This window comes from Corylus avellana, chromosome ca9, assembly GCF_901000735.1.
Source record: "Corylus avellana chromosome ca9, CavTom2PMs-1.0".
Lineage (NCBI taxonomy): Eukaryota > Viridiplantae > Streptophyta > Magnoliopsida > Fagales > Betulaceae > Corylus > Corylus avellana.
The window spans coordinates 19,111,524-19,138,539 of NC_081549.1; the positions used below are offsets into that span (position 1 = coordinate 19,111,524).

At 32.9% G+C, this 27,016-nt stretch overlaps 1 protein-coding gene across 1 annotated transcript; it reads right to left on the reverse strand.

Moving 5' to 3' along the window:
* Nucleotides 1–16,061: 16,061 nt before the first annotated feature.
* On the reverse strand, nt 16,062–22,958 carry LOC132161623 (beta-amyrin 11-oxidase-like). The gene is made up of 8 exons (XM_059571782.1): nt 22,683–22,958; nt 21,739–22,219; nt 18,958–19,224; nt 18,787–18,876; nt 17,009–17,084; nt 16,813–16,919; nt 16,554–16,675; nt 16,062–16,304 (listed from the first exon to the last, which is right to left on the reverse strand). Exons 1-8 carry the CDS (start codon nt 22,916–22,918, stop codon nt 16,208–16,210), a joined length of 1,476 nt encoding a protein of 491 aa, XP_059427765.1. The 5' UTR covers nt 22,919–22,958; the 3' UTR covers nt 16,062–16,207.
* Between the last annotated feature and the right edge of the window lie 4,058 nt (nt 22,959–27,016).

Genomic DNA, 27,016 nt, shown 5'->3' on the forward strand with positions numbered 1-27,016 from the left:
GAGATAACGATTCAATTATTTTGAGAAATACATAAATATGTACCGAATAAGAAAACATAAAAAATTTTACATACAGGTACACAACTTGCATCCCATCTTGACGGATTAAAGAGTTGTGGGTCTTCATAAGTTTCTGGATCCATATGACCAAACCTTTCCATCCTTTTGGTATGGTGTATCCTGACAACAAATAATTATTAATTACTTTTCTCCTGATTGATGAGCCATAAAATATATTAATTTGCAAGAGAAATATTGGGCATGCATGACTAATTACATTGATGCTAACATCGGCTTTTGCCTCTCGGAAGAATGACAAGGGATTTGTTTTGCGCAGCATCTCATCAATTACCTATATCATCAAAGATAAAGAGTTAATTTGCAATCAATCTTTTGATCATGAGGGTTAGGGCCTGTTTGGGTGTGTATTTAAGGGGTCTAAAAATGTGTTTAAAGTCCGTTTGAAAAAAGAAAAGTACCCGTTTGTTAAAAAAAATTGAAAACGCTTTTAACAGCCCAAAAAGCCAAAAAAATGGCCAAAATCTACTTTTGGCAAAAGCTTGATTAAAGCGTTTTTTGACTTAAAAAGCTTTATTTGTCAAACACATTAATCCCAAACATGCTCGTAATATGTAACATTATTTAACGAGTAATGCTACAAGTCTTTCTTGTATCCCACTTGAGTCTCTCCAAGAATGATATGACTATTAAAATCACTATTGGACTTGTGATTGATCATTATTGAATTGATTAAATGGTGATTTTAATAGATACATCATTTTTGGAGGGACTCAAAAGGGACATAAGAGAAATTTCTAGAATTATTCCCATCGAACATTTGGAGTCCCCTTTATATTATGCATCATTTGAAATATACGAGACATTTGGAATATTTGTGCACTTTTTTGGTTGCATTGTATACCATATATATGATTTATTTATTTAGTGTATTCTATATGGTTAAATTTATTCGAATGATCAGCACCTTGCTAGTTGGCATGGTAATGAGAGAGCTCGTAACGAAGGTTTGCTCATTTTTATAGGACTATTAATTAAATCACTATTTATTCCAAAAGTTTAAATTGATAAAAATAAATAAATTTAATTATTTAATTAATACTTTAACATTAGTTTATGCAGTAGCTTGGAAACGGAGAAGGATTGGACATTTTTATTTTGGAAGTGAGTAAAACAAGTGGGTAAAACCATTAACGCGTTTTTAGCGACTAAATTAAAAACCATGTTCAGTAACATATCATTGATAGATTAGTAATAATATTCACTCATAATGAATGTTGTATTATCAAAAAGAGAAAACGATCTCAAAATAATCGTGTTTCGAGATTTCTTCTTGCAAATGAAGCTAACAGTGTTTGAAAAAATATAATAAAAAAATAATATTTAAAATAAATTATATAATATAATTGAGAATCTGAAGTGTGTATAGAAAAATTAAGCAATAGGTAAAATAGAAAGTTGCACTTTTCCATACTACAAAAAAAAAGGGTACTTTTTGACGTGGCAAACAGTAACTTATGTTTGCCACGTCAAAATATATTGACATGGCGTGCTGTAACACGTCAAAAGTTTTTGACGTGTGAAATTGATACGTCAAAAAGTTTTGACGTGTCACACTGGCACGTCAAAAACTTTTGACGTGTGTAATTGACACGTCAAAAGTTTTTGACGTGTAGAATCCACACGTCAAAACTTTTTGACGTGTCAATTACACACGTCAAAACACGTAATTACTTTCTTTTTTTTTTTTGTAAAAAAAAAATTAACATTAATTTTGATATAAAAAAATGTGTATTAAAAAACAATTAATGTTAATTGGCTTTAACATTATAGTTTATTAATGTTAATTGGCTTTAAAAATTGTCATTAGTATAAATTATAGTTTATTATCATTAGTATAAATTACTTGGTAATGATAATTTTTTTAAAAATTATCATTAGTATAAATTATAGTTTATTATCATTAGTATATATATATATATATCATGCATGTATAAATCGATCAGTCTAGTAATATTAATATGATAGCTAACCATATTATTTTTTAAAAAATATATAAAACTTACTTGATCCATTTATTTTATAAGACCCGCAAACCTTACATGAATTCGGCAAACACAACATATGTGGTCGGTCAATGGATACATCTAATTATCTATACATGTAGAATATTAATTGTAATTGGACAATGTGTTGTATAAGAGGAAAAAATTATATGATAGAGTAAATATAATTTTAATAAAATTAAAATAAATATAATTTAAATAACATAAAATGTATTGAAATTATTTATTATAAGTTTTTGACGTGCCACACATGGGTTTCTCTTTTTTGAACTGGTTTCTCTTTTACTTTTTATTTATTTATTTATTTATTTATTTATTTATTTTGTTTCTCGCTTGCTCTTTTCAAAAGAGCCATTTTGGTTTCCAAATTTTTCGGATTTAGATCTTAATATATAGTATTAAATTTTAGTGATGAAATAAGATATCACTTGATTAATTCGTAATTTGAATTTATAAGTTTGTTTGGATGAATTAAATTCTGAACTAAAATGATTTGGAAGAATTATGAAAAAGTATACCCTTTTTCTTTCTTAAATTTGTAAGATATACTACCTAGCTAGGATTTTGAAATAATTAGATATCAGATTTTGTGTTAAGTGTATAACTCATATAATTTTATCAAAGCAAGTCATTTTTCTTTCAACCACCATATATAATATTGTTTCTCCCTTGCAGGGTTGTAAACTAAACTATCCGAACTGTTCATGAACAGTTCAATTAAATTCAGACTTATCTAAACTCAATTAAATGAATCAAACTTAATAAAATGAATAGTTATTACTAGGAATAGAGGAGGGCGGAATGGAATAGTTATTCCTATTTCTTAGTTTGGTAACAACATATGTATTCTAATAGAAATTGGCCGGCCACCCCCTGCATGACCTGGGGGTGGTCGCACCACCCCCGGAGCATCTTGGGGTGGACCCCCGAGGAGAACCCGGGGTAGTGCGACCACCCATGGCCTTGGCCACCCCCTGTGAGATTCCGAGGTGGCCGCGCCACTCCCAGAGGGCCTTGTCGGTCCACAGCGTGGCTCTCCAAGGGTGGCAGCACCACCAGAAGGCCTTTTGTGGGTGGTTGACCACCCATTGGGGTGGTCGGCCACCCACATAATTTTTTTTTAATTAATTAATTTATATTCCTTAAGTTTGAGATTAAAAAAATTAAAAAAGTTTTTTTGGGAAAATCTTGTCGTTTCCATAAGGAATAACTATTCCTCTATTTTTTTAGAGGAATAACTATTCCTGTGTGGATGAGATTAGTCATTCCTATAGGAATAACTAATCCCAGGATTAGACCCCTACCAAACAATGAAATGACTATTCCATGGGAATAGCTATTCCATTCCAGAGGTCTATTCCGCAAACCAAACAGACTATTAAAGTTTAATTTATTTATTCAACTACTCCAACTTATATGAGCAGTGAGCTCGGCTTAATTTAAAACACCCATATGTATCTTAAATTCACATCAAACAATTAATATCGAAATGTATCCAAAACTTATAATCTGAAATTAATCCTCAAACTAAAGTGAAAAAAGAAGAATAAGAAATATATGTTCAGTTTGACTTCATTATGACCGCACTCTCTTATAACTGAAATTCATGTCAAACAATTCATATTGTATTGAAATCTTATAATCTTAAATTCTCAAATTTAAATACCAACTTATATAATTAATTATCTTCTAAAGATCCAAAAAAGAAGAAGAAGTTATTCGAATATTGGCACTTGATTGTTTTTATATGTTTTTACTCTAACTCCCATTTTCTATGAATGGCCGGATAATTTAAGTGGGAGAGAGACCTGGAGAAGGGTCACTAGATCTTAGAGATTTGATTAGAGACGTTAACAGTCCCGTTTGTTAAGCCATTTTTCTCCCCTCAACACTATTTATAAGGGGTGAACACCAATTTCAGATATATAGTGGAATTAATCTATATCTCTCTGTGCAAATTAAATAGTCACACTAGCGCCCAAAAATAAACTCCCAATGCAAAATAATAATCAAGCAAGACACCAAAATTTTTATATGGAAAACCCTCAAATGCGAAGGGAAAAACCACGGAACCTAGTACAGTCAAATCTTCCACTATCAATAATAATGAGTTTACAATTGTTTTTTCTATAGAAATATCTAGAAGTTATCACCATATCAAGAATATATGCATTATTGGATTAAGCATAAATTCATTACCCTAACATGGATTCCAACGATCAATACTTATAAAACAACAGAGAGCCAAACGCTCTCTTCTCTCTCCTCTAGAATCTCCCAAACTCACCTTCGGCAGCCATGGAGGATGAAGCTGTTGGCTTCCTAGCTCCCTCCTCCCCCCTTTTTTCTCTTTTTCCATTTTCCTTCCTCTCCCTCCTTTTCTTGCTTCATCAGAGGCCAAAAATGTCTCTTTAGAGACCCTAGCTTCATCCTCAGAGGCCTTATCTCTGTCCAAAAATTGCAACGCCCCTTCCTCCACTGCAAAACCTCTGACCACTGCCATCCTCAGTCACTCCAAGTCTGGGTATCCCTCTCTTCTTGAAATTTTTGGGTATTTATTTTCAAAATCTGCTCTCTTGTTTTCAGGAAGTCTTGGATGCTCACGAGCCACTCCAATGGGTTCCTAGCCATCTCCGCCAGCCTCTGCCACCAGCGTCCCACCCATCTGACCACCACGCGCCTGCGAGTAGATCTTACTTGCGGGCGCGTGTCCTCCAAGCGCCGATGCGTGAGGCCTTTTTCTCGCCACTCCACCTCCTATGCAGGTCTTCTGGTTCCCTCACTGGCTCATGGCCCTGTGCAACTACTCTGACTACTCCTTCGTTGTTGTTTTTTGGACATTTTACTCTACTTTTTAGCTTGCTTTTTTATTTTGTATTGTTGTTGTGTTGTTATTTTGTAACATGTTTGTGTTGCTCTTTGTTAAACCCAATCCGGTTAGGTTTTAGACTCTTTATAAGTGAAAATCTTTTTTTTTTTTTTTTGGAAACTTTTTTTCCACTATTATTGTGCATCTAAATCTCCATGGCTTTTTTGAAAGTTTGTTTAGATTCATCTTTGGAGTATTCGTACTCCTGATGGTTATGTCCATCAGATTTCGCTGCGGCAAGGGTTTTCTCGGACTACATTCGCAGATGTATACCATCTTCACCTGCATTGAAGAGTTTGTAGTCTGTTTGGATTGGGTTTTTTTGTCTAAGCTTGTTAGCTTTTATGTGTCTCTCCTGTAACTTTCTTATGCTTCAATGGATATCAGTTTATTACAAAAAAAAAAAAAAAAAGGAAAAAAATTCACTTTACCCCCGTGAGGTTTCAGGGGTTTTTCAATTTGAACCTCAATGTCTAAAAATTTACAATGTACCCCCCTAATGTTTCAAAAAATTTCAATTCAGATCATTCGTTACTAATTTCAGTCTAATTGAACGGAAATCATCCCACGTGCGTCTGACGTGGGATTCTGAAGCTCTCTATTTCAATTTTGCCCTCATTAAAACCTGTGAAATTACGTAATTACCCTCATTAAAACCTATGAAATTGAGGGTAATTACGTGATTTCATATGTTTTAATGAGGGCAAAATTGGAATAGAGGGCATCAAAATCCCATGTGGGATGATTTCGGTCCAATTAGACGGAAATTAGTAACGGAGGGTCTGAATTGAAAATTTTTGAAACATTAGGGAGGTACATTGCCAATTTTTAAACATTGGGGTTCGAATTGAAAAACTCCTGAAAGTTCAGAGGGGTAAAGTGAATTTAACAAAAAAAAAAAGAAAAGTGGATTCTAAATTTTCAATGAGAATAAAGATAGATCTCACCGAGTAAGTATTAACAACCAAGCAATTGGAAAGGAAGTCTAACGATCGACACTAATCAATACTAGCACTCGTTGTGAGGAACAACATATTAAAATTGCATCAAGATCGGACCACAAACGACATTCCAATCTCTGATAGATGTGATTAGGCTAAACTCCCACCTTTTTGTTTTTTTTTTTCCTCTCTCCTTACAGTGCCTCACTCTCCTTTCTTCTCCTTATTATATATTTTGGGGAAACTTCACTTACTCCCCATGAACTTACGCGCCTTTTGCAAACACTCCCCCAATGTTCAAAGTCTCTCACTTTGATGTATCAAACTTTCATTTCGTTTTAGTTACCCCATTCCGTTAAGATTTTCTGTTAAATCCTAAAGGAGTGGTGTGAAATACCTAAACTGCCCATATTTTTTTTATTAAAAAATAATTTTCTTTTTTTTTTTAAAAAAAAAAACCTTGACCCCAGGTTCCCGTATTGTGACCCTTGAGTCATATTATTATTATTATTATTTAAAAAAAAAAAAAGAGAAAGAAGACGAGTGACCCACGGTGGGTCACCTTTTTTTTTTAATATAATAATTATAATAATAATTTTTTATTTATAAATAAGGATAAATTTGAAATTTTTAAAAATTTTAGGGGTATAAAGGTCTTTTACTCATTCTATCGTTTGATTTAACTACAATATCTAACAATAAGGGTATTTAAAACTAAATGAAAGTTGGATATACTAAAGTGAGAGACTTTGAACATTAGGGTGTGTTTGCAGAAGGCGCATAAATTCATGAGGGGATAAGTGAAGTTTTCCCCAATTTTTTTTTCTTCTTTTTGTCTCGCACAAGAAACACACATATAGTGTTTCTTTTATACTTAAAAACAAAACTCTTTTGTTTTGTTATAGCCCATGTGGTCTCCATGTAAGAGGGATCACTTATCACTATTCACACTCATTTTTCTAAAAGAAATTAACATCAAAGCATTATCATTTTTTTTTCTTTTTATATCACATCATTAACTTTTTATTATTATTTAAATAAAAAAATCACTACAAAATAAAACTTTTTTACCTTTCAATACAAAAAAATTAAAATTTTATACCAAATCAATCTCTATCAATTACATGCAGTAATAAAGGGGGAGGGGAAGAACATTATTTAACAAACGGGTTATGTTCCCAAAAAAAAATAGTCATCTCGATCATATCACCTGGAGGGAGAGGGCATGTGCCCTTTTTCCCACCCTGCCAACATAATAACACATTCACTCTCATAAGAGTTAAGAGCATCTTTAATAGTCTTATCAAATTTTATTAGCTAAAATAGCCAAAAAGAAATTTTATTAGCTAATATCAAATTTTCTATACTTTAGTTATCAACTTTTTTAAACCTTTTACAGCTGCCTTACAAATTTTAGCTATCCACTTTCATTATTATATTTAATAGTATTTTTCAAAAAAATATTTTTATTCTTTCTCTAAACATTTGTATTTTTGAACTTTTGCTTTTTCCTTAACGTTCATTTTTAAATATTTTTCTTATCCTAACATTCATATATTTTTTTAAAATATATATATTTTCTTAACAGTCGTATTTTTGAATATTTGTCTTATCTTAATTAACAGTCATATGACTAGGTGTCTAGACGGGTGTTTGCACGCCTCAGGTTTGGATTTGTGTCTGCGTCTGCAACTCTTGATGTGTGACACTATTGAAAATGTAAAAAGACTTCACAAGCAAGAGGAAGCTTGGTCAATATGAAGAGACTCCAAGTGAGAGGAAGATTATTATGAGTGCACTTGTGACGTGAGTGTTGAGTCCCACATTGAGAAATTATAAAGAAAAATAGTATATTAATGTACCCAAGCACATTAGGTTAGGCTTTTGGGCTAGAGTAGTGTTCAACTATGTATATTAATGTACTCTTGGTAAAAAATCTATAATTGTTTTATCTCCCAACAAATGAAAACCATAAGAAAGGAAAAGATGGGACTTCTATCTTAGGTTGATCAGAAGCCAGTCATAGCACAACCGTAAGACTATATGCAAGAAAGCATGAGCTCATGCAACAGCATAAAACAAGGAACCGGAGCTTGAGAGTTTGCTATGTTGTCTTGAGAAGCATATGAGATGTCGTGAGAAGCATCATGAGGTATAGCTTTAACATCCACTTCTCCATGCCAATAACATGACAACTATTACATATAATGGTCATGGACAAACTGATGAAAATATTATCTTGACCGTTCTAGATCCTGTAACCCTATGATCCAATCAGTGGTATTTTCGTGTTGTGGTTATCTGTGTGGATGTTTGTAGTTTGACTTACATCGTCGGTGGCTTTTGGCTGATGTTGGTGGGTCATCCAGAGAGTGGTTGGCTGAAGTTGTTTGGGTGTTTCTTTTTTAAGAGAATATGAGCTAGAAAAGGGTTTTTAACAATGAGTGAGAGAGAAATAGGACTTGATCCAGTGTTTTTGTCTATCTTCTCTTTAGTGTTCTATGCTTAATTAATTAGTTGTCACTCTCTTATGAAGGGCACAAAAGACTTGGCTTGTCCCAAGTCCTTATATAAGTAATTTTCTTGCTTCCTATTCTTCATAGCAAGGACCTCATTTAGCTTGTCCAATTTGAACGAATTGTTCAAATTTGAAGAAAAATAAGTCACCACCTCTCAATGATAAAATAAAAATTTGCAGCAAACGGAGACATATAACATCATGTTAGTATTTTTGTTGGCTCAATTCGGTTCCAAAATGTAAAGGCTACTATTTATAGGCTCAAACACTGATATAAAATACTAAGAATCAAATCTCCACCGTTCATAATGTTGATTCATGTGTCATGAATGTCCCTGCAAAGTTTTAGCTCAATCGAACCACAAATACTCATCGATCAAACCTGTTGATCAAGGACCGATGGAATTTTCAGATTGCTGATTTTCACCCTCTGTAGTCCCTGTCTAGATAGGCCCTCCCCCTGTCCGGACAGCAGTTCTAGAAACTTTGTTTTTGCTCCACAAGGCCCCGTCTGAACAGCTCATTAACTTGTCCAGACACCCAGTACCTATTATGCTCAAAAACATGTTTTATAGTGGGCTCAGGTCTAGGGTTTGATGTACTAATATATATATATATATATATATATACATCATTATAGAAGAGAGGCACGAATTTTTAGAGCCCTAAAATTCATGTGAGGCTGTGCTGTAGTGATTATTTTATTGTGAGCCAAATTGATTCCTCTTAGAGGATTTTTGTTAGTTTTGATTGTGTGCTTAATTGAAGTCTATCGGAAGGGTTCGATAAAGGAGAATCACGTTAAAGAAGATTGTGAGCGAGGAGACAAGTTGGAAACTTGTTGATCTTACATAGCCAAGGTTTGGCAAATAGTTGTAAGTGTTCCTAGTGTCTATAATCTCTAGATAATCTTTTGATAGTGATTTCCTGGGTTTGGCTGCTTCTGAGAGGTTTTACTTCTTCGTCACCAAAATCTTTGTGTTTGATTTTACTTGTTTTTGGTGATTGTTTGCTTAGATTTAAATATCCATTAATTCCGCATAAAATTGTGATATTTAAACTTGTTAAGTGTTTTTCAATTGGTATCAAAGCAGGTTCACTCCGTGAAGGATTAAATTCCTGAATGTGATCTTTGTTTCTTGTTTAAGATGTCTCAAACCCTTAACACTGTGCCTAATTTTAATGGATCAAATTATGGCTATTGGAAGTCTCGTATGAGATTTTCCTAAAATCTATAGACGTTTGACATGTCATTGAATATGGATTTAAAGCTCCAGATAAGCTGACAGTCGAATGGTCTAATGTTGAAAAACAAACTCGTATGGCAAATGACAAAGCTATGAATGCTCTATACTTGGCAATTTCACAAACAGAGTTTTCCAGAATTTCGAATTGTGATAGTCCCAATGATGCATGGGAGATCCTAGAAACTACGTATGAAGGAACCACTACAAAAAACAGGAAGTTTTCTGTCTACAATACCATAATTTCTGCCATGTCAGTAAATAGTGACATGTCAATTTATGCCACGTCAATAAAAAATTTTCTGACATGTTGATGTTGCCACGTCACTATTTAGTGACGTGGCAATATCAACATGTCAAAAAAATTTGACGTGTAGATACTGCCACGTTGCTAAATTAATTTTCATTGTTAGTATTTTATAATTCTATACATTACTGACCTTGCAATTTTTAACACGTCAAAAATTATTGACGTGTCAAACTAACACGTCAATAATTTATTGACGTGTGAAATTAGTAGGTCAACATTTTTTGACCTGCCAATTTCACTTGTCAGAATTTATTGACGTGTGAAATTGCCATGTCATAAATTATTGATGTGACGTTTTTTCACAGGTCAGTAATTAAATTATATATAAAATTTTTTTTTTTTAATTATATATTCAATTTTTAAGCCCATTATTGACGTGCCACATGTAGCACGCCAAAAATTATTGACGTGCAACATCAAACCTGCATTGGGAAGTACTCCATGGAGTGCCATCAGAACCTGCCCGACGTCCCATCCCCTGCAACGCCATCATATCATGCATGCACCATTCTTCTTGCCTTTTAAATTTTTTTCCTCTCTCTCATTTTTTTCTAATTTTCTTCTGCCCAGTGTAGCTCTATCTCTTCCTCTCCCTCTCTCTTTTAAATGTATTCTTTTTTTTTTTTTTTTTAACTCTCCCTCCCTTTTTCTAATTCTCTCCCGCCCAAGCATGGTGAGCTGGTTCTTTTTTTCCTTCTGCGCAGCTCTATCTCTTCCTGTAAAGGATAATCCCTCATCAACAATTTTGAATTCAAATATTCAAGATATACAAGATAAAAGGAATGTTTAAATACAACCTCTTTAGATAAGATAATATCATTTTGTAATTAGTTAAAGATGGGATTGTAATCCTAGAGGAAGTACATGCTATTACATTGTAGATATATTTTATCTATATATAGAAACTGTCTATACCAATTGAAGGGAAGGTAGCAAAGCATAAATTCTTGAGTTTTGACATGGTATTAGAGCTCAAAAAGACCAACGCCAATTTTTTTTTTTTTTTTCTCCTGTTTTTCCTCTTTTCTTCTGCAAACCTCACCTCTCATGGCATCCACTGTTCCTACAACTTCTACGATTATCACCTTCACATATTTCAACCCCATTAAGCTCACTCAAGACAATTACCCTACATGGCTACCTCAAATTGTCCCTCATCTTAAAGGTGGCAATTTGTTTGGTTACGTCAATGGCACCATTCCTTGCCCACCACCTACTGTAACCATTACAAAAGATGGAGTTTCTTCTATTGAACCAAATCCAGCGTTTCTGCATTGGAACATGCAAGACCAGGTCATTCTTGGGGCTATTACTTCTGCCCTCTCAATCAAGATGATCTCTCACATCACGCGCTGCACCACATCCAAGCATGCTTGGACCACCTTGGAAACCTTGTTCAAGTCTCAATCCAATGCTCGTCTCCTACAAGTGCGATTAAAATTATCCACTTTGAAGAAAGGAAATTTGTCAATTGCTGATTATTATCACTATTTTCAGATCCTCAATGATGCTCTTGCTGCCGTGAATAAACCGCTTACTGATTTGGAGCAACAGGCATTCCTCCTCGGAGGACTTGGATCCGAATATGATCCATTTATCACCTCTGTTACAACCATCATCAACAGTTTTGAATTCAAATGTTCAAGATATACAAGATAAGAGGAATGTTTAAATACGATCTCTTTAGATAAGATAATATCATTTTGTAATTAGTTAAAGATAGGATTGTAATCCTAGAGCAAGTACATGCTGTTACATTGTAAATAGATTTTATTTATATATAAAAACTGCCTATACCAATTGAAGGGAAGGTAGCAAAGTAGAAATTCTTGAGTTTTAACACTTCCTCTCCCTTTCTTTTTTTTTTTTTTTTTTTTTTTTTTTTTTTTTTTAATTTCTTTCTTTCCTCCCCACCTGCTCTATATCTTCCTCTCCATCTCTCTTTTTTTCTTTCTTTTTTACTGGGTTTGGGATTTTGATTTTTTTTTTCTCTTATTGGGTTAGGGATTTTTTTTTTGCTCTTTGATTTTGATTGGGTTTCCAATTTTTTGTTTGATTTTGGGTCGGTTTTTTTGATCTGCAGATAGTGAGTTGGGTTCTGGTGCTTTTACTATATGTAGTTACAATTTTTTGACAAAATTTTTACTAAGAAGGAAATTATTGTAGAGAGAGAAATGGAAGTGAAAGAGAGATGCAGAGATCTAGAGTTCGGAAGAGGAAGTGAAAGAGAAGCAAGGGGTTGTAGAGATCGAGAGAAAGAGAGACAGTGAAATGGCTTGGCTATGGAGAAACGAAGGGAGAGAGAGATAGAGATGATGGTGAAAAAAATTAATATATATAATTGAAAAATAATTTAAATTAATAAAATTTTTAATTGAAAAAAAAATTTAAAAAAAAAAATTATTTTTTTTAATAATTTTTTAAAATTTATTGACGTGCTAAACAATGACATGTCAATAAATTTTGACGTGTCAAATAGTAACACGTCAGTAAAAAAAATTTACTAACTCCTATGTTTTTGACCTTCACCATAGCTACTTTTCTGACGTGTCAGACACCATGACATGTCAGAAAACTCTGGTGAGTAAAAAAAATGATTTTTTGTAGTGAACTAATCTTGCTAAAGCTTCAAAACTTCAAATGTTAGTTTCTCAATTTGAGGATATTAAAATGTTAGAGGATGAGACATTCAATGAATTTTTCGGTAAACTTAGTGAAATTAGAAATTTCATGATAAATTTAGGAAAGAAAGTTTCTGACACTAAGCTTATTAGAAAAGTTATGAGATCACTCTCTGAAAGATTCAGAATGAAGGTAACTGCTATTGAGTCATGCATTGATCTTAATACTATGAGGATAGATGAGTTAGTTGGTGCTCTTCAAACTTATGAGTTTTCCTTACCTCAACCTAGGAAAAATAAGGATATTGCCTTTAGAACTCTTAGGAAGAACTCTGATGAGTTATTTGATGAGGATTCACCAGATGATGAGGAACTTGCATTGATAGCTAGAAGGTATTTTAGGAATGAACATAGAATTTTCATGAAATTTGGAAAACAAAAAGCGAGTACTCAGGATAGAAATGAAAGAGACCCATATGGTCCAAAATGTTATGAGTGTTCTGGCTATGGTCATGTGCGAAAGGATTGTTCTAACCTCAAGAGCAATGAGCCAAAAGATCAAAAAGCCTTCAATATTACCTTGAGTGACACCGATGACGAAGAAACTCCTAATTATGTGGCATTTGTTGCATCCTATGATTCTGATGATTCTAATCAATCAGATGTTAAGTCTGTCTCTAATAATGAATCAAATAGGGTTAATGATCTTCAAAACGCCTTTAACAATTTAATGGAAAAGTTATTTATGCTTAGAAATACTAACTTGAAAATTGTTAAGGATGTTAGAATCTTGAGCTTGAAAGGGATAATTTGTTGAAATCTTTGAGTGATTCAGATGCTGTTTGCAATACTCTCAAATCTAAAAATCATGTGTTAATTGCTAAAAATAAATCCCTTCAAAATGATCTGATTGCATCTAGAAAATCACTTGAGTAAATTCTCTAGTGAAAAGCTTGATAAAATGTTGCATATTCAAAAGCATTCTAGTGACAGATCTGGCTTAAGATTTGATAAAACTGTTTCTTTTTCTTCTAACCATGCTTTTACTTCAAAGACTGTTTTAATCCAGTGAAAGTAGAAGAATCTTCAAGTGAAGAAAATCAAGTAGTTGCTTTGACTCCTCAAGGTAAGAAAGGTAATAAAATCTACATTGAGCCTCATGCATCTTACCCTACACCTAGAGTCGTGCATCCTCCTAGGAAATTACCTTCTCAAAGGTTTATCCCTACATGTTATCGCTGTGGAAAAGTGGGTCACATTCGACTTCACTGTTTTAATTTGAAACCTCATGTGCATATAAATGAAAATTCTTATTCTAGGAAAGAAAGTGAGGGTTTGGTTATAATGATGAGAAAAGTGCTATATAGGCTAGATAAGTTTGAGCAAAGTCATAAGTCTAGACTTAAGATTTCTCAAGTTTGGGTTAGGAAGGATGATACCATTCACCCCTTGAGGGGGAGTGGTGATGATCTCACCTTATGTTAGGTGAGTCATTCACATGCCTAGGATTGATTTTCTTGCATATCTTTGCATATCCTAGAGCATGTTGTTTTTCGTTTTGCATTACATTTTTGTTTTATTTGTTTTGAAATTGTCTTTTGTGTGTGTGCATTTCTTTTGTGAAAAATAACAAAAAGACAAAATATTTTACTTTGGTTGTTGTTCTTTTCTTTATTTTGTCTTACGCACCTAGATAGTTCATTAATTTCTCATGTTGCTTTTATGGATTTAATTCATTGCGTCTTGGAATGTTCTTAATATGCATGAGATGAAAATTTGTGCCAATGGACTTGTTTTTGTAGTTACCTAAAGCATGAGCTTATATGGTACATTTTGCCTATGCTTTATCCCTTGTGCACATTTAAGCTTTAAATTGAAGTTTTGTTTCACTTTATTTGTGAGGTCTGTTAGGTAACCATATGAGGTTTTTAACTAGTCATATTTTTCAAATTTGCTAGTTGAACCTAGGGCTTATAAATTAATGCTTTCTCTTTTGTGATCAACACCACAAGTGTAAGGACACTTTCTCATAGAGAAAAATAAACAAAATAATGAAACAAATAAAATCAAAAGATCATATCCCAAAATGAATTTATTTCACTGTGTCAAACTTGTGCAAATTGTTTTATAAATAGAAATGTATAGGATGAGAGTGACTAGGCCCTAGTATGATAAGGTTTGACTTTTGATTTGATATACTTGTCAAAACCTCATGGTGGTGAAACTTTCTCCTCATTTTGTAAGTTGACCATTTTTCTCTTTGAATGGCTTACACACACACACCACACAAGCATGAGTTGAATGGAACATTTTTCTTTGCTTGTGTTAAGCAATATGAGTTTCTTGTCATTTCTAGTCTCATATATATTTTGCATATTTGGAGCATATTTGAAATTTTCATTGTGCTATACATGAATCGTTGATATGTGTATCATGTGTGTTCATTGGACTTTTGAGGGGGAGAAGTCTTGTTCATTTCAAGTTTCTTCTTGTTATTAAGTCATGCATTGAGGGAGAGTTTTGTTTATGTGTTTCATGATCTTGCATTTTATACTTCTTGTATTTTTTTTTTTTTTTTTTTTTTTTTTAAGTTTTGATCATGAGTATTTTTGTGTTGATGACACTCTTATTCCTGTTCTCCATACGTTTGATATGTTTTGTGAAGTGTTTCAAGAATCCTTTTGTCAATTTGTGACAAAAAGGGGAAGAAAATTGGATTGACAACAACCATTTATCATGGATATCCTACATTTTGGTTGTCTTTGGATTCTGCTAGGTTTTGTCACCGAATTGCCAAAGGGGGAGTTTGTTAGTATTTTTGTTGGCTCAATTCGGTTCCAAAATGCAGAGGCTACTGTTTATAGGCTCAAACATTGATATAAAATGTTCAGAATCATATCTCCACCGTTCATAATGTTGATTCATGTGTCATGATTGTCCCTGCAAAGTTTCAGCTCAATCGGACCACAAACACCCATCGATTGAACTTGTTGATCAAGAACCAACGAAATTTTCAAATTGCTGATGATTTCTGATTTTCACCCTCTGTAGTCCCTATTCGGACAGCAGTTCTAAAAACTGTGTTTCTGCTCCTCAAGGCCCTGTCCGGATAGCCCATTAACCTGTCCGGACATCCCCTACCTATTATGCCAAAAAAGTGTAAGTGTTCCTAGTGTTTGTAATCTCTAGATAATCTTTTGATAGTGATTTCCTGGGTTTTGCTGTCTCAGAGAAGTTTTACTTTTAGAATGTTTTCTAAAATGTTTCCTCTTCGTCGCCAAAATCTTTGTGTTTGATTTTACTTGTTTTTGGTGATTGTTTGCTTAGATTTAAATATCCGTTAATTCCGCATAAAATTGTGATATTTAAACCTGTTAAGCGTTTTTCACATCATATTGTATCAAGTTCCCAATTCAAGTAAGAACTTCAAAAAGCTTAAATGTAAGGGATGTAAATAAGATTGAAGGCATCTCATCTTTGGAATAGAAGGCTAATATGATTATATATATGATAAGTTAACAACATTTTCATGCACACTATTACATGGTGCAAGGCATTTATTAATAAAGCAAGTAAAACATGACCCAAAACAAAGCATCACATGTAGATATTAGGATGGTTTATGGGATCTTTATAACTTCAACGAGGTAGTTGTCTTCGGCCATTGGTCCCATCATTGAGTGACGTAGTGGAGATTCTGGATTAAGTCGCTTGAGCCTGCACTCGTAATAGTAAACCATTTTAAGAATAGAAAGTACTAAATATTTATAAAATAAAAAAATATAAAGATACTTTGTTAGAAGATTATGTTAACAAAATTGAAGTAATTCCGATCCTTTGCCAACTAACTTTCTAGGGAGGTCTAATAGATCGAGCATATATATGTTGTTCGTGATGATGTTTCATTCCCTTGGAGAAAAAGAAGAAGAGAAAGTTGGCCATATTGAAAAGGTTGAGGAAACTCACTTGTAGTTAAGGACAAATAAATGAAGGAAAACGGCCATGACAAGCTTGGACAAGTCCATTCCAGGACAAGATCTGCTTCCTGCTCCAAAGGGAAGGAAAGTCCTTCCTTTGACTTGTATATTCTATTACAAGAGAAATAATTATTCAATTATTTCGAGAAATATTTCAAAGAAATATATAAAAAAAAAAAATCATAATATGTACCAAATAATTGAAAAAAAATAAAAAAATGTTTTACATATCTAAGTATACCACTTACATCCCATCTTGACGGATTAAAATCTTGTGGGCTTTCATAAGTTTCAGGATCCATATGAATAGGTCCAAGACAGACATAAATTTTCCATCCTTTTGGTATTGTGTAGCCTGAAAATAAATAACTTTTGCCTAATGAGCAATATATTATAAACAAGAGGAAAATAAATAGTGAAGAAATATTGGCCATGTCTACTTACCATCGATGCTAATATTGTCGTTTGCCTCTCGGAATAACCCTGTGACATTTGTTATGCGCAACATCTCATCAATTACCTGTATCATGAAATGAGAAGATATCATGAAATGAGAAGAGTTTGTAGCTTGGTACACATATTGAGGGTTTTACTAAGCTTCTAAGCATGAGTATTAGAAACACACTTGTAGAAGGTCTCCCTTATCTTAGAATTTTTTTTTTTTTTTTGCAAAATCAATCCATGCATGTGGTTTGCGCTCTATTAAAAAAGAAAAAAAAATTAATTGTTGTAGTTTGAATTTTATAGAATAGATTTGTGTGGCTTACTTCTCTATTAAAGAAGGAAAAAGTAGTCATTGATGTCATGCACTTCTCAGGTCTAGTCATCTAGAGCCAGTACAGACCAAGCCCAAGAAAGTTAATGTTACGTGGCCACTTAGATTGATCAGCACCAATAATATATTGACAGGTGACATTCTAACCTAAATTACAAATCTATGGATTATAAACAAAAAAATAAAATAAAATTCTTTTGGAAGAAAAAAAAGAAAGAAATGTGTGGCTGGCCTTTGCTCACAGAAGGTTGTCCCTCTCTTATGACGGGAGGCCAGCCTCATCCTCATTTTTTTAAGCAATAAATTTTGCCTTTTGTTTTCTTAGTTTTGTAATTTATGTTAGATTGTCACATGTCAACATATTATTGGTTTTAGTCTCCTAGTGGCCATGTGGCATTAACTACGTACTTTGTTAGAATACTAACAAAAATGGAGGGGTGACATCCGATCCCCCGCAGGTGGGTGGCGGGGTAGATCTCTTCCACCACTAAATTTTTTTAATTTTCAAATAATGTTGATGTGGCATGGGAGAGCACTTGACATGGTTGGTCGTTAAGCTTATGGACGAAAGTATCGACAGCTATTATAAGATGTCCACAAGTGCTATTTATGACACTTTTGCCAACCGAAATGACTATTTAATAACGAGACAAAGCATATATAGGTACTAAAATAGAATTTAACTTTTATATGTTAGGGGAAAATTCACATACTCTCTCAAACTACCACTCAATTGACAATGTTCCTCCCAAAATTTAAATTGCGACAATGTACCTCTCAAACTACCAAAACATTGTCAATGTCCCCCTCATTGACGAAACTACCCTTAGTAAAATTTTTTAAAAAAAATACTAAAATTTATGGAAAAACCTAAAATTAAAAAAAAAAAAAATCTTTTTATTAGAAAAAAAAATTAAAAAATTTCGATTTTTTTTTTAAAATGTTTTAAAAAAAAATTTCCGTTTTAAAAAAAAATTAAAATATTTTCATTTAAAAAAAAAAAAAGTTTTCGTTTTTTTTAAAACATATTTTAAAAAAATCTAAAAAAATAACAATTGATTTTTTTGAAAATAAAAATTTCGGTTTAAAAAAATCATTTAAAAATTAAAATAATTTTTTTAAAAAAATTAAAATTTTTGTTTTAATTTTTGTTTTTGAATTTTAGGGGTATTTTTGTCATATTGATAAATATATAGGGACATTTTGATCTTTTTGCTAGCTTTGGAGGGTATATTGACAATATTTTGGTAGTTTAGGGGTACATTGTCGCAATTAAAAATTTGGGGGGAACATTGTCAATTGAGTGGTAGTTTGAGGGGAGTATGTGGACTTTACCCTATATTTTATATTTTTTATGATATGAGCTACGCCAAGTCAGATAAATGGATGAAATGCTTCATCGGAAAAGAGCATCAACAGAAGGAATGAAAAAGTCAAAACTCCATACCTTGGCAAGATATTCCATTTGTCTAATATCCTTTAAGTTCAATCCTTTCTGGGTAGATGGCCTTCTCTTCGTGATCTCCTCTTGTTCTTCCTGGAAAATGGATTATATCAAATTATGCTTTCCAACCATATATAAGAAGCTATGTTGGCCTTTGAGATTTAAACCAACTACCTTAGCTTGTTTTAGGGCTTCAGGATGGTTTGCTAGGTTTACTATTGCCCGTAATGTATTAGTTGTCGTGCTCCCAAAACCAGCTGAGAAGAAACCGAGCAGCAAAGCTATGATATCCTCATCTTCCAATTTTTGACCATCCTCATCCTCAGCCTCCATTAGCAAATCCATCATATCTTTCTTTCCCTTGTGTTGATCGTCACTTTTAGCCGTCATCCTCTTTTTGTCCAAGATAGATTGAATGATTTTCACCAACTCTTTTCTTGCCTGATATGCATTTAAGCCATTATCAATCTAAATAATTTGATTCATAGCTGAGAAAAAAAAAAAAAAAATTCTAATTTAATTGGGTCATAGGATACCATTTGAGAAATATATACTTCTATGTACAGCTCTCGAAAAAAGTACGTGGTTCATACCACCTTCACCTTTTATATATATATATATATATATATATATAAATCGCATATAAGGGGGGTGCATTTTAAAAAAAATGTATATATATAAATCGCATATAAGGGGGGTGCATTTTAAAAAAAATGAGTCATCTCATGATGATTCCGATGAGGATGTCGATATGTATGTGGCTTATAATAAGCTTTTTAAAGAATGAACCAAATTGAAAAAAGTTTAATAAATTGACATTTAATAAGTTAAATGATGTTGAGCATGAAAACGAGCCTTTGGTTGCTAAACTGTCAGATTCACATGCTTTGATTGAATCAGTGAAATATGAAAATTGTGTATTAAATGAAAAAGTTAAATGACTTGAGAACGAACTTCAAATGTCCAAAAATCAATTGAAAAAAGTTTTCTACTAAAAAACTTGAGTGTCTGTTGAATTTACAAAAACCTCATAGTGACAAGGGAGATTTGGGTTTTAATTATGTTCTTTCTACCTGAGACACCCATTCTATCACTAAAAGTAATATCACATTATTTTCTGCTACTGCTAATAAAGGTAAGAAGATTGTTCTTGATGATGGTTTGCCTATGCCCAAGTCACTTCCTCCTCCTAGAAGACAACATACTTTTAGGTTTGTTTCTACTTGTCATCATTGTGGTAAGGTTAGTCATATCCGACCATATTGTTTCTTGTTGAGACCCCATGACCTTGTGCATGAGAATTCCTATTCTAAGGAAAATCAAAAGGGGTTGTCCAGGTTAGTTATGGATGTCTTGACTAAGATTGATGTGTTGGAAAAAAGAAACAAAGACAGGTTAAAAGTCATAGGGCCACCATACACAGTTAAGCAAGTTTGGGTTAGAAAAGGTGACAATATCCACCCTATGAGGGAGGATAATGGTAATATAGAAATTAAGTTATGGATTGGTTGATCTAGAATTAGAGGATATACAAATGCTGACTTTGTAGGCTATGCAAATGACACAAATTTGATTCGTGGCCGGGTATGGGTTCTTGTTTGGTAGAATGACTATTTCTTGGTTAAGTATGAAAAGTAATTGTGTTGCAAAGTATATTGTGCATCACAATGGTAAGTAATGTGGCCTAGATTAAACATTTTATCAACAATTTAAATTTTGGCATACCTAGCAGACCAATCAATATATTTTGTGATATTAAGTCCACTATCTTGTTAGTAAAAAGTGGAACACATAGCTCCGAAGGCAAAGACATTTATTTAAACTATCATTATATTAAAAATATAGTGGAAAGCGATGAAATTAAAGTTGACTTTATTCCCTCAACTAAGATGGTAGCCAATGCTATGACTAAGGAATTGTCTCTGGATAAATTTAGAGGGGTGTCAATAGGACTAAGAAACACCTAGGTGATAGCTACATATAAGTTAGCGCATAGTCGAAAGGATCTAGAAATGCATGGATGAACGATGCTATGCATTTCTGCATGGTAGGGAAATGATTGATCAATTGAGGCAGATGGCATTAATGAGGTACAAATATTAAAACTCTGATGAATGTAAATTTTAGTAAAAGGCATCACGTTGAGATTAGGTAATATTTATGTTGAGAAAGTGTAAAAGACATTGATACGGTGTATCAAGAAAAACCTCAAGAATAAGGACTTTAGAGGAAGTACTTGATCGAATATTCGACCCAGGTCGACACATGGGCTTATTTATGGTTGAAGTCATCAATTATGGTATGGTTATGTACTATGTTCCAAACAATAGAGAATTGATGTCATTTGCTTGGAAAATAGTGAAAGAAAGTCACATCTAATATGTTGTCAGTGGGAGAGCATATGGTAAATGGTATAATTAGATAAGGAAATGGCAAAGTGTGCATACGTATAGCCGGCCATGATCTGATGTTGATCTGTGGAGGCTCACAAATGAGAGTTGACATGGGAAAAGTATTAATACCAAAGTAATTAATCATGCTTAATTAAGTTTATTACCTAATGTTATAGTGTGATCAAGTGGGAGATGGTGATGTGAATGAGATTATCACACTGTAACAATGTGGTCATCCTCACACTTTCTTCATGGAAGGTGAAAGTTAGAAGAGAAGAGGTACAACTCTTCATACAATTGCTACTATTCATTGGGTTGCAACTCTTCATGAAGAGTTGCATGGATGCCTACAAATAAGCTAGGGGGTTAGAAAAATTTATACACAATTTTTTCTACCCATCTTCTCTTTGTTTTCCTCTTGATTTCCATCCTAACTAAAATATTCGTTCCATTCATATTTTATTTAAAGTATCATGATCAACAGATGAATCGTGAAATGATGTAGTGAATTTCAAGAATACATTGTTTTAAGTAAATGATTCATATAACAAAGAAATTTTACCTTGCGTGCTTTATGGAAAGCAAACCCGGGGATATCAATGGTCAAGGAAACTATTCCCTTAAAAAAGTCATTAAACAGATTCTGTGTTGTTGAGAAAGTAGAATCACTAACAGAACCCATGAAAACGTGCATCATGACCTTGAAGATAGTCTTCTTCATTTCTGTGCAGAGCTCAAATGGCTTGTTCATGCTAGCCCATTCATCCAAGGAATTACTAACAATGTCCTCTATATGTTCGACATATATTGCTTGCGCTTGGTGTCCGTTGATGAGAGTTGTGAGCAGACGGCGCAGACGCCTGTGTTCTACGCTTGAAACATTATGTAGGGATTTTCTCCCTGCTAAAATACTGGTGGATTTAGGATAACCAGGTTTGAAATTCTCGTCATGTGTTAAGACAAGCCGGCATAATTTGGGCGAGCAAACGATGACAGTTGGGCTCCCTAACAAGTGGGTTTTGTAGATGCCTGTCTTCCCGTATCTGTATCTCCAATTAATTAAAGACATATGTCATTTTGTGATTCTTTTAGATGAATAGTATTAAATTTTAGTGAGGGAATAAGATATCACTTGATTAATTCATAATTTGAATATATAAGTTTGTTTGGGTGAATTAAATTCTTAACTAAAAATGATTTGGAAGAATTATGAAAAAGTATACTCTTTTTCTTACTTAAATTTATAGATATATTATCTAGGATTTTGAAATAATTAGATGTCTCGAAATGTATCCAAAACTTATAATCTGAAATTAATCTTCAAATATGGATGCAAGCTTAGTTATCTAAAGTGAAAAAGAAGAAGAATTTGTTAGAATATTATGCATTAATACTAGTACTACATTCGTGCAACTTTATCACATATAAAGTGGGATCTAGATCTTGTCTGAAGTCTTTAAGAGAGAACAACATATTCCAAACAATGTTTGAGAGAGAGAGAGAGACCTGGATACGAGGCTATTGATGAAAGAATTAGGGTCACCAGCACTTAGAGACTTGATGAAAGGCAACATGTTCCCAAGAAAAGGCCATCCCAAATCACCTGGTGGGAGAGAGAGTGCCACTTCTCCCATCCTGCCAACATAATACCACTCGTTCACACTCTTGAGAAACCTAAATACAAAAGCCCATCCACTCAATAAACCTGCAACAATCAAACACACAAAATTCAAGTACTCCATTTTGAATTTCCTCTATTCCTCACTCACAATATGCATTCAAATGTATTGTGGTGAGGGTGCCAAATTGCAAATTATATATAAAGTCTGTAATACCTCCTTCTTATACCTATCTGGCTAGGTTTATTATGTGAGTGGATGCATGAAGATTCTTCTCAATGTAATTATGGGTGTATGACTTTTTTTTTGGTTTATTATCATAGATGGTTAGGATTAGCCATTGCGATGAATTAAGAGCTATCATTGATATCATTAGCCTTTTAGGGTTCTATCACTCGCCTTTTAGGGTTTTTATTATTAATCTACCTAAAAAAAAAAATTTGGTAAGCCGCCCTGCCTAGTGTACCACCCTCATTTAGCTTGCACGTCCTAATTTTCATGAGTAGATGCATCAAGATTCGATCATCTCAATGTAATTACGGGTATTTGACTCTTTTTAGTTTGTTATCATACATGAATGGTTAGGATTGACATGAATTATAATATGTTAGGATTAGTTAACATGCATATATGTGAAAAATCTTCATCCTTTACCTTTTTTTTTTGTTTGTACAAATCATATAATTAAGTAATTAATGTACGTACATAAATTTCCAACATTACTTGTAGCCCTCCTAGCTAGTCTATTTGCTTCCTATTAATTATACATTTGGTAAGTAAGCCGTATGTAATAATTACGGGTATTGTCTCTTTTTAGTTTGTTATCATGAATGGTTAGGATTGACATGAATTATTATAATATGTTAGGATTAGTTAACATGCATATATGTGAAAAATCTTCACCCTTTACCTTTTTTTTTTTGGTAGAAATCATATAATTAAGTAATGTACTTACATAAATTTCCAACATTACTTGTAGCCCTCCTAGCTAGTCTATTTACTTCCTATTAATTCTACATTTGGTAAGTAAGCCGTCCTACCTTTTAGCTTGTCCAATTTTTTGTGAGTAGATGCATGAAGATTCAACTCAATGTGATTATGGGTGTTTGACTCTTTTTTGGTTTACTATCATGGATGGTTAGGAACAGGATTCTCTCCATTTCAAATGAATTGGATAATGTTCAGTTAGTTATAGTGGAAGGAGTATTTTTGTCTTTTCACTTTTTGAGTAGACAAAAATACTCATCTACTATAACTAACTGAAAATTATCTAATTCAAATGAAATAGAAATGATCCTAATTCGGATGGTAAGGATTAGCCATCATTAATATCACTAGCCTTTTAGGGTTTTATATTATTAATCTACATAAAAATAAAAAAAAAATCAAATCAAATCAAATAAAGTTAGGGTAATTACCCTTTTCCCCATAAACTACCACGCTATGTCAATATACCCCCATGAACTACCACGTTTACTACCCGACCACATCAAACTACCATTTACTTCCCAAAAACCCCATTCCGTAACTCAACCGCTTTAAAAAACTTGAAATGACCAAAATATCCTAACTTTATAAACAAAAACTACATTTAATACCCTTAAAAGTAAAAAATATATATTATTCATGTATTAGTAACCAGTTTCAAAAAAATAAAAATAAAAAACCCAATAAAAATTAAAACAAAAAATATAAATATATTAAAATTAAAAAAAAAACACTTACAAATTAATTTATAAAAATAAAAGGTCAATATAAAAAAAACTTAAAAACAGTTAAAAATGACTTAAACTAAAAAAAAAAAAAAATTGTAAATGCAAAATCAGTCCATGTGATTGTGATAAATTAAAAATTCATTTGTGTGATATAAAAAAAAAATAATAATAATAATTCAAAGATTATTGGGATAAGCCAAAATAACAATTTAAGCCATGTAATCAAATTCCGTCAAAATACTTGAGTATTACGTCATCACCAATAGAATGATGATACGTATTATTTTAAATTAAAAATAAATAAATATATTAAAAAAAAGATTGAGGGGTGGCTGCCAACTCATAGCCACCCCATTGGTGGAGGGGGTGGCCAGCGAGCCACCCCCAGCCACCTCTGGGGGTGGCTTGTGTGCCACCCCTAAGGTGGAGGTGGCCTTCGGGCCACCCTTGATCTAGATGGGGGTTGGTCGCGCGTCACCCTAGGTGGTTGGGGATGGTGGGTGGCCACCCTCGCTGACTAGGGTGGCTCATTGCCACCCAACCCCCCAAGGTAGCTTGTGTGCTAAGAGTAGAGGTAGCCAGGTCTTGTCCAGATTGAGGGTTGGCCCTTGCCCTTGTCCCTAGGAGTGATGAAAGTGGTGGGTGGCTACCCCCATGGCCTAGGGGTGGCTCATGAGCCACTCCCAGCCAGATCTAGGGGTGGCATGCGCGACACCCCAGTGGGTCCAGGGGTGGCGGTGAGCCACCCTGGCCACCATTAGGGTGGGTCGGCCTTCTTTTAATTTTTAAAAAATATATATATATTTATAAATTTATATTTTTTGTTTAATTTTTTATTTGGGGGTATTTCTATCTTTTTAATGAGATTTAACGTCTGAAAGAGAATATTCCATCCGATTTAACTAGGTTGACTGAAGGAATGGGGTTTTTAGGAAGCAAATGGTAGTTTGATGTGGTTGGATTGTAAACGTGGTAGTTCATAGGGGTGCAAAGGCGGTTACGGTTAGCGGTTAGTGGCAATAACCGCTAACCGTAACCGCCTTAGCGGTTAGTAGATTTTACTAACCATAACCGCTAACCGCCTAGCGGTTAACGGTTAGCGGTTATCCGCCGGTTAGCGGTTAGCGAAATAGATAACCGCCCGCTAACCGCTTTTTTAAAATTGGGCTTTTTGGGCTTTCTTTAGGGCTTTTTGGGCTTTTTTTTACCCTCATTTTTTTTTCTTGTATTTTTAATATCTTCTTGGGCCGAATTGCTATAAAAAGAGCCCATATTGAAAAATAAAAAATATTTGACCCAAAATTTACATTTACTTGTACTTCAAAAAAATTTCCTTAAATATTAAATCATAACTGGTTAATTATTTAAATTCTTATCATATTTACTTATAATCTTTTTTCTTTAAATTGAATTTAATATCTAATGGTAAATGGTAATGTTCAAACGCCTAAATCCTAAATTCCTAAAGTATCTAATAATGCTTTAATTAAATTGTAGACTTGTAGTTATAAGTAATATGTTGTTTAATTCAATTGAATCAATTGTGATTATCATTGTACATGAATTATATGATTAACTTGTAGACTTATGACTTCTGAGTTATGTCATATTATATATGTATTATTTATTGTTATATAATCATATGATTTAATGATCAAGTCATCATGTGATATAATCATATCATTTATAGTGATAATATATAAATTACTAAAATTATAATGATAATACATTAATACTTAAATTGTGTTTATAAGTAACACATTGGTCATTGTTTAATCCAATGTCAATTACTTAATTTGATATTATACGAATCATATTATCATTGTACATTAATAATATGATTCACTTGAAGTCTTGAATAAAGTATTTGAATTGTCATTGAATCATATGATTAAGTATTGATATTATACATTTATATTATTCATATACATATGTAGACTTATATAGACTTATAATATATATAGACTTATAAGTTTATAACATACATTGGAAATAAGTCTCTAGATATTTAATTGTTGTATTAGTATGAATTGGTATACTTATGAGTTATGTCATATTATATATGTATAATTTGTTATTATATAATCAAATGATTTAATGATCAATCTCATATGATATAATCATATAAATTATAGTGATAATATATTAATACTCAAATTGTGATTTAATTATTTTTAAAAAAAAATTGTGATTTAATGATCAAGTGATTATATGATATAATCATATAAATTATAGTGATAATACATTAATACTCAAATTGTTATTTAATTATTTTTTTAAAAAAATTGTGATTTAATGATCAAGTGATTATGTTATATGTATAAATATTTTTATAATTATAATTATAAAAATATATTATATAAAAAGGCGGTTAGCGGTTAGTAGACCCAATAACCGCTAACCGCTAACCGCTAGGCGGTTATAGCGGTTAGGCGGTTAGCGGTTAATACGGTTAGACGGTTAAGCGGTTAGGCGGTTGGCGGTTATAGCGGTTAGCGGTTAGCGG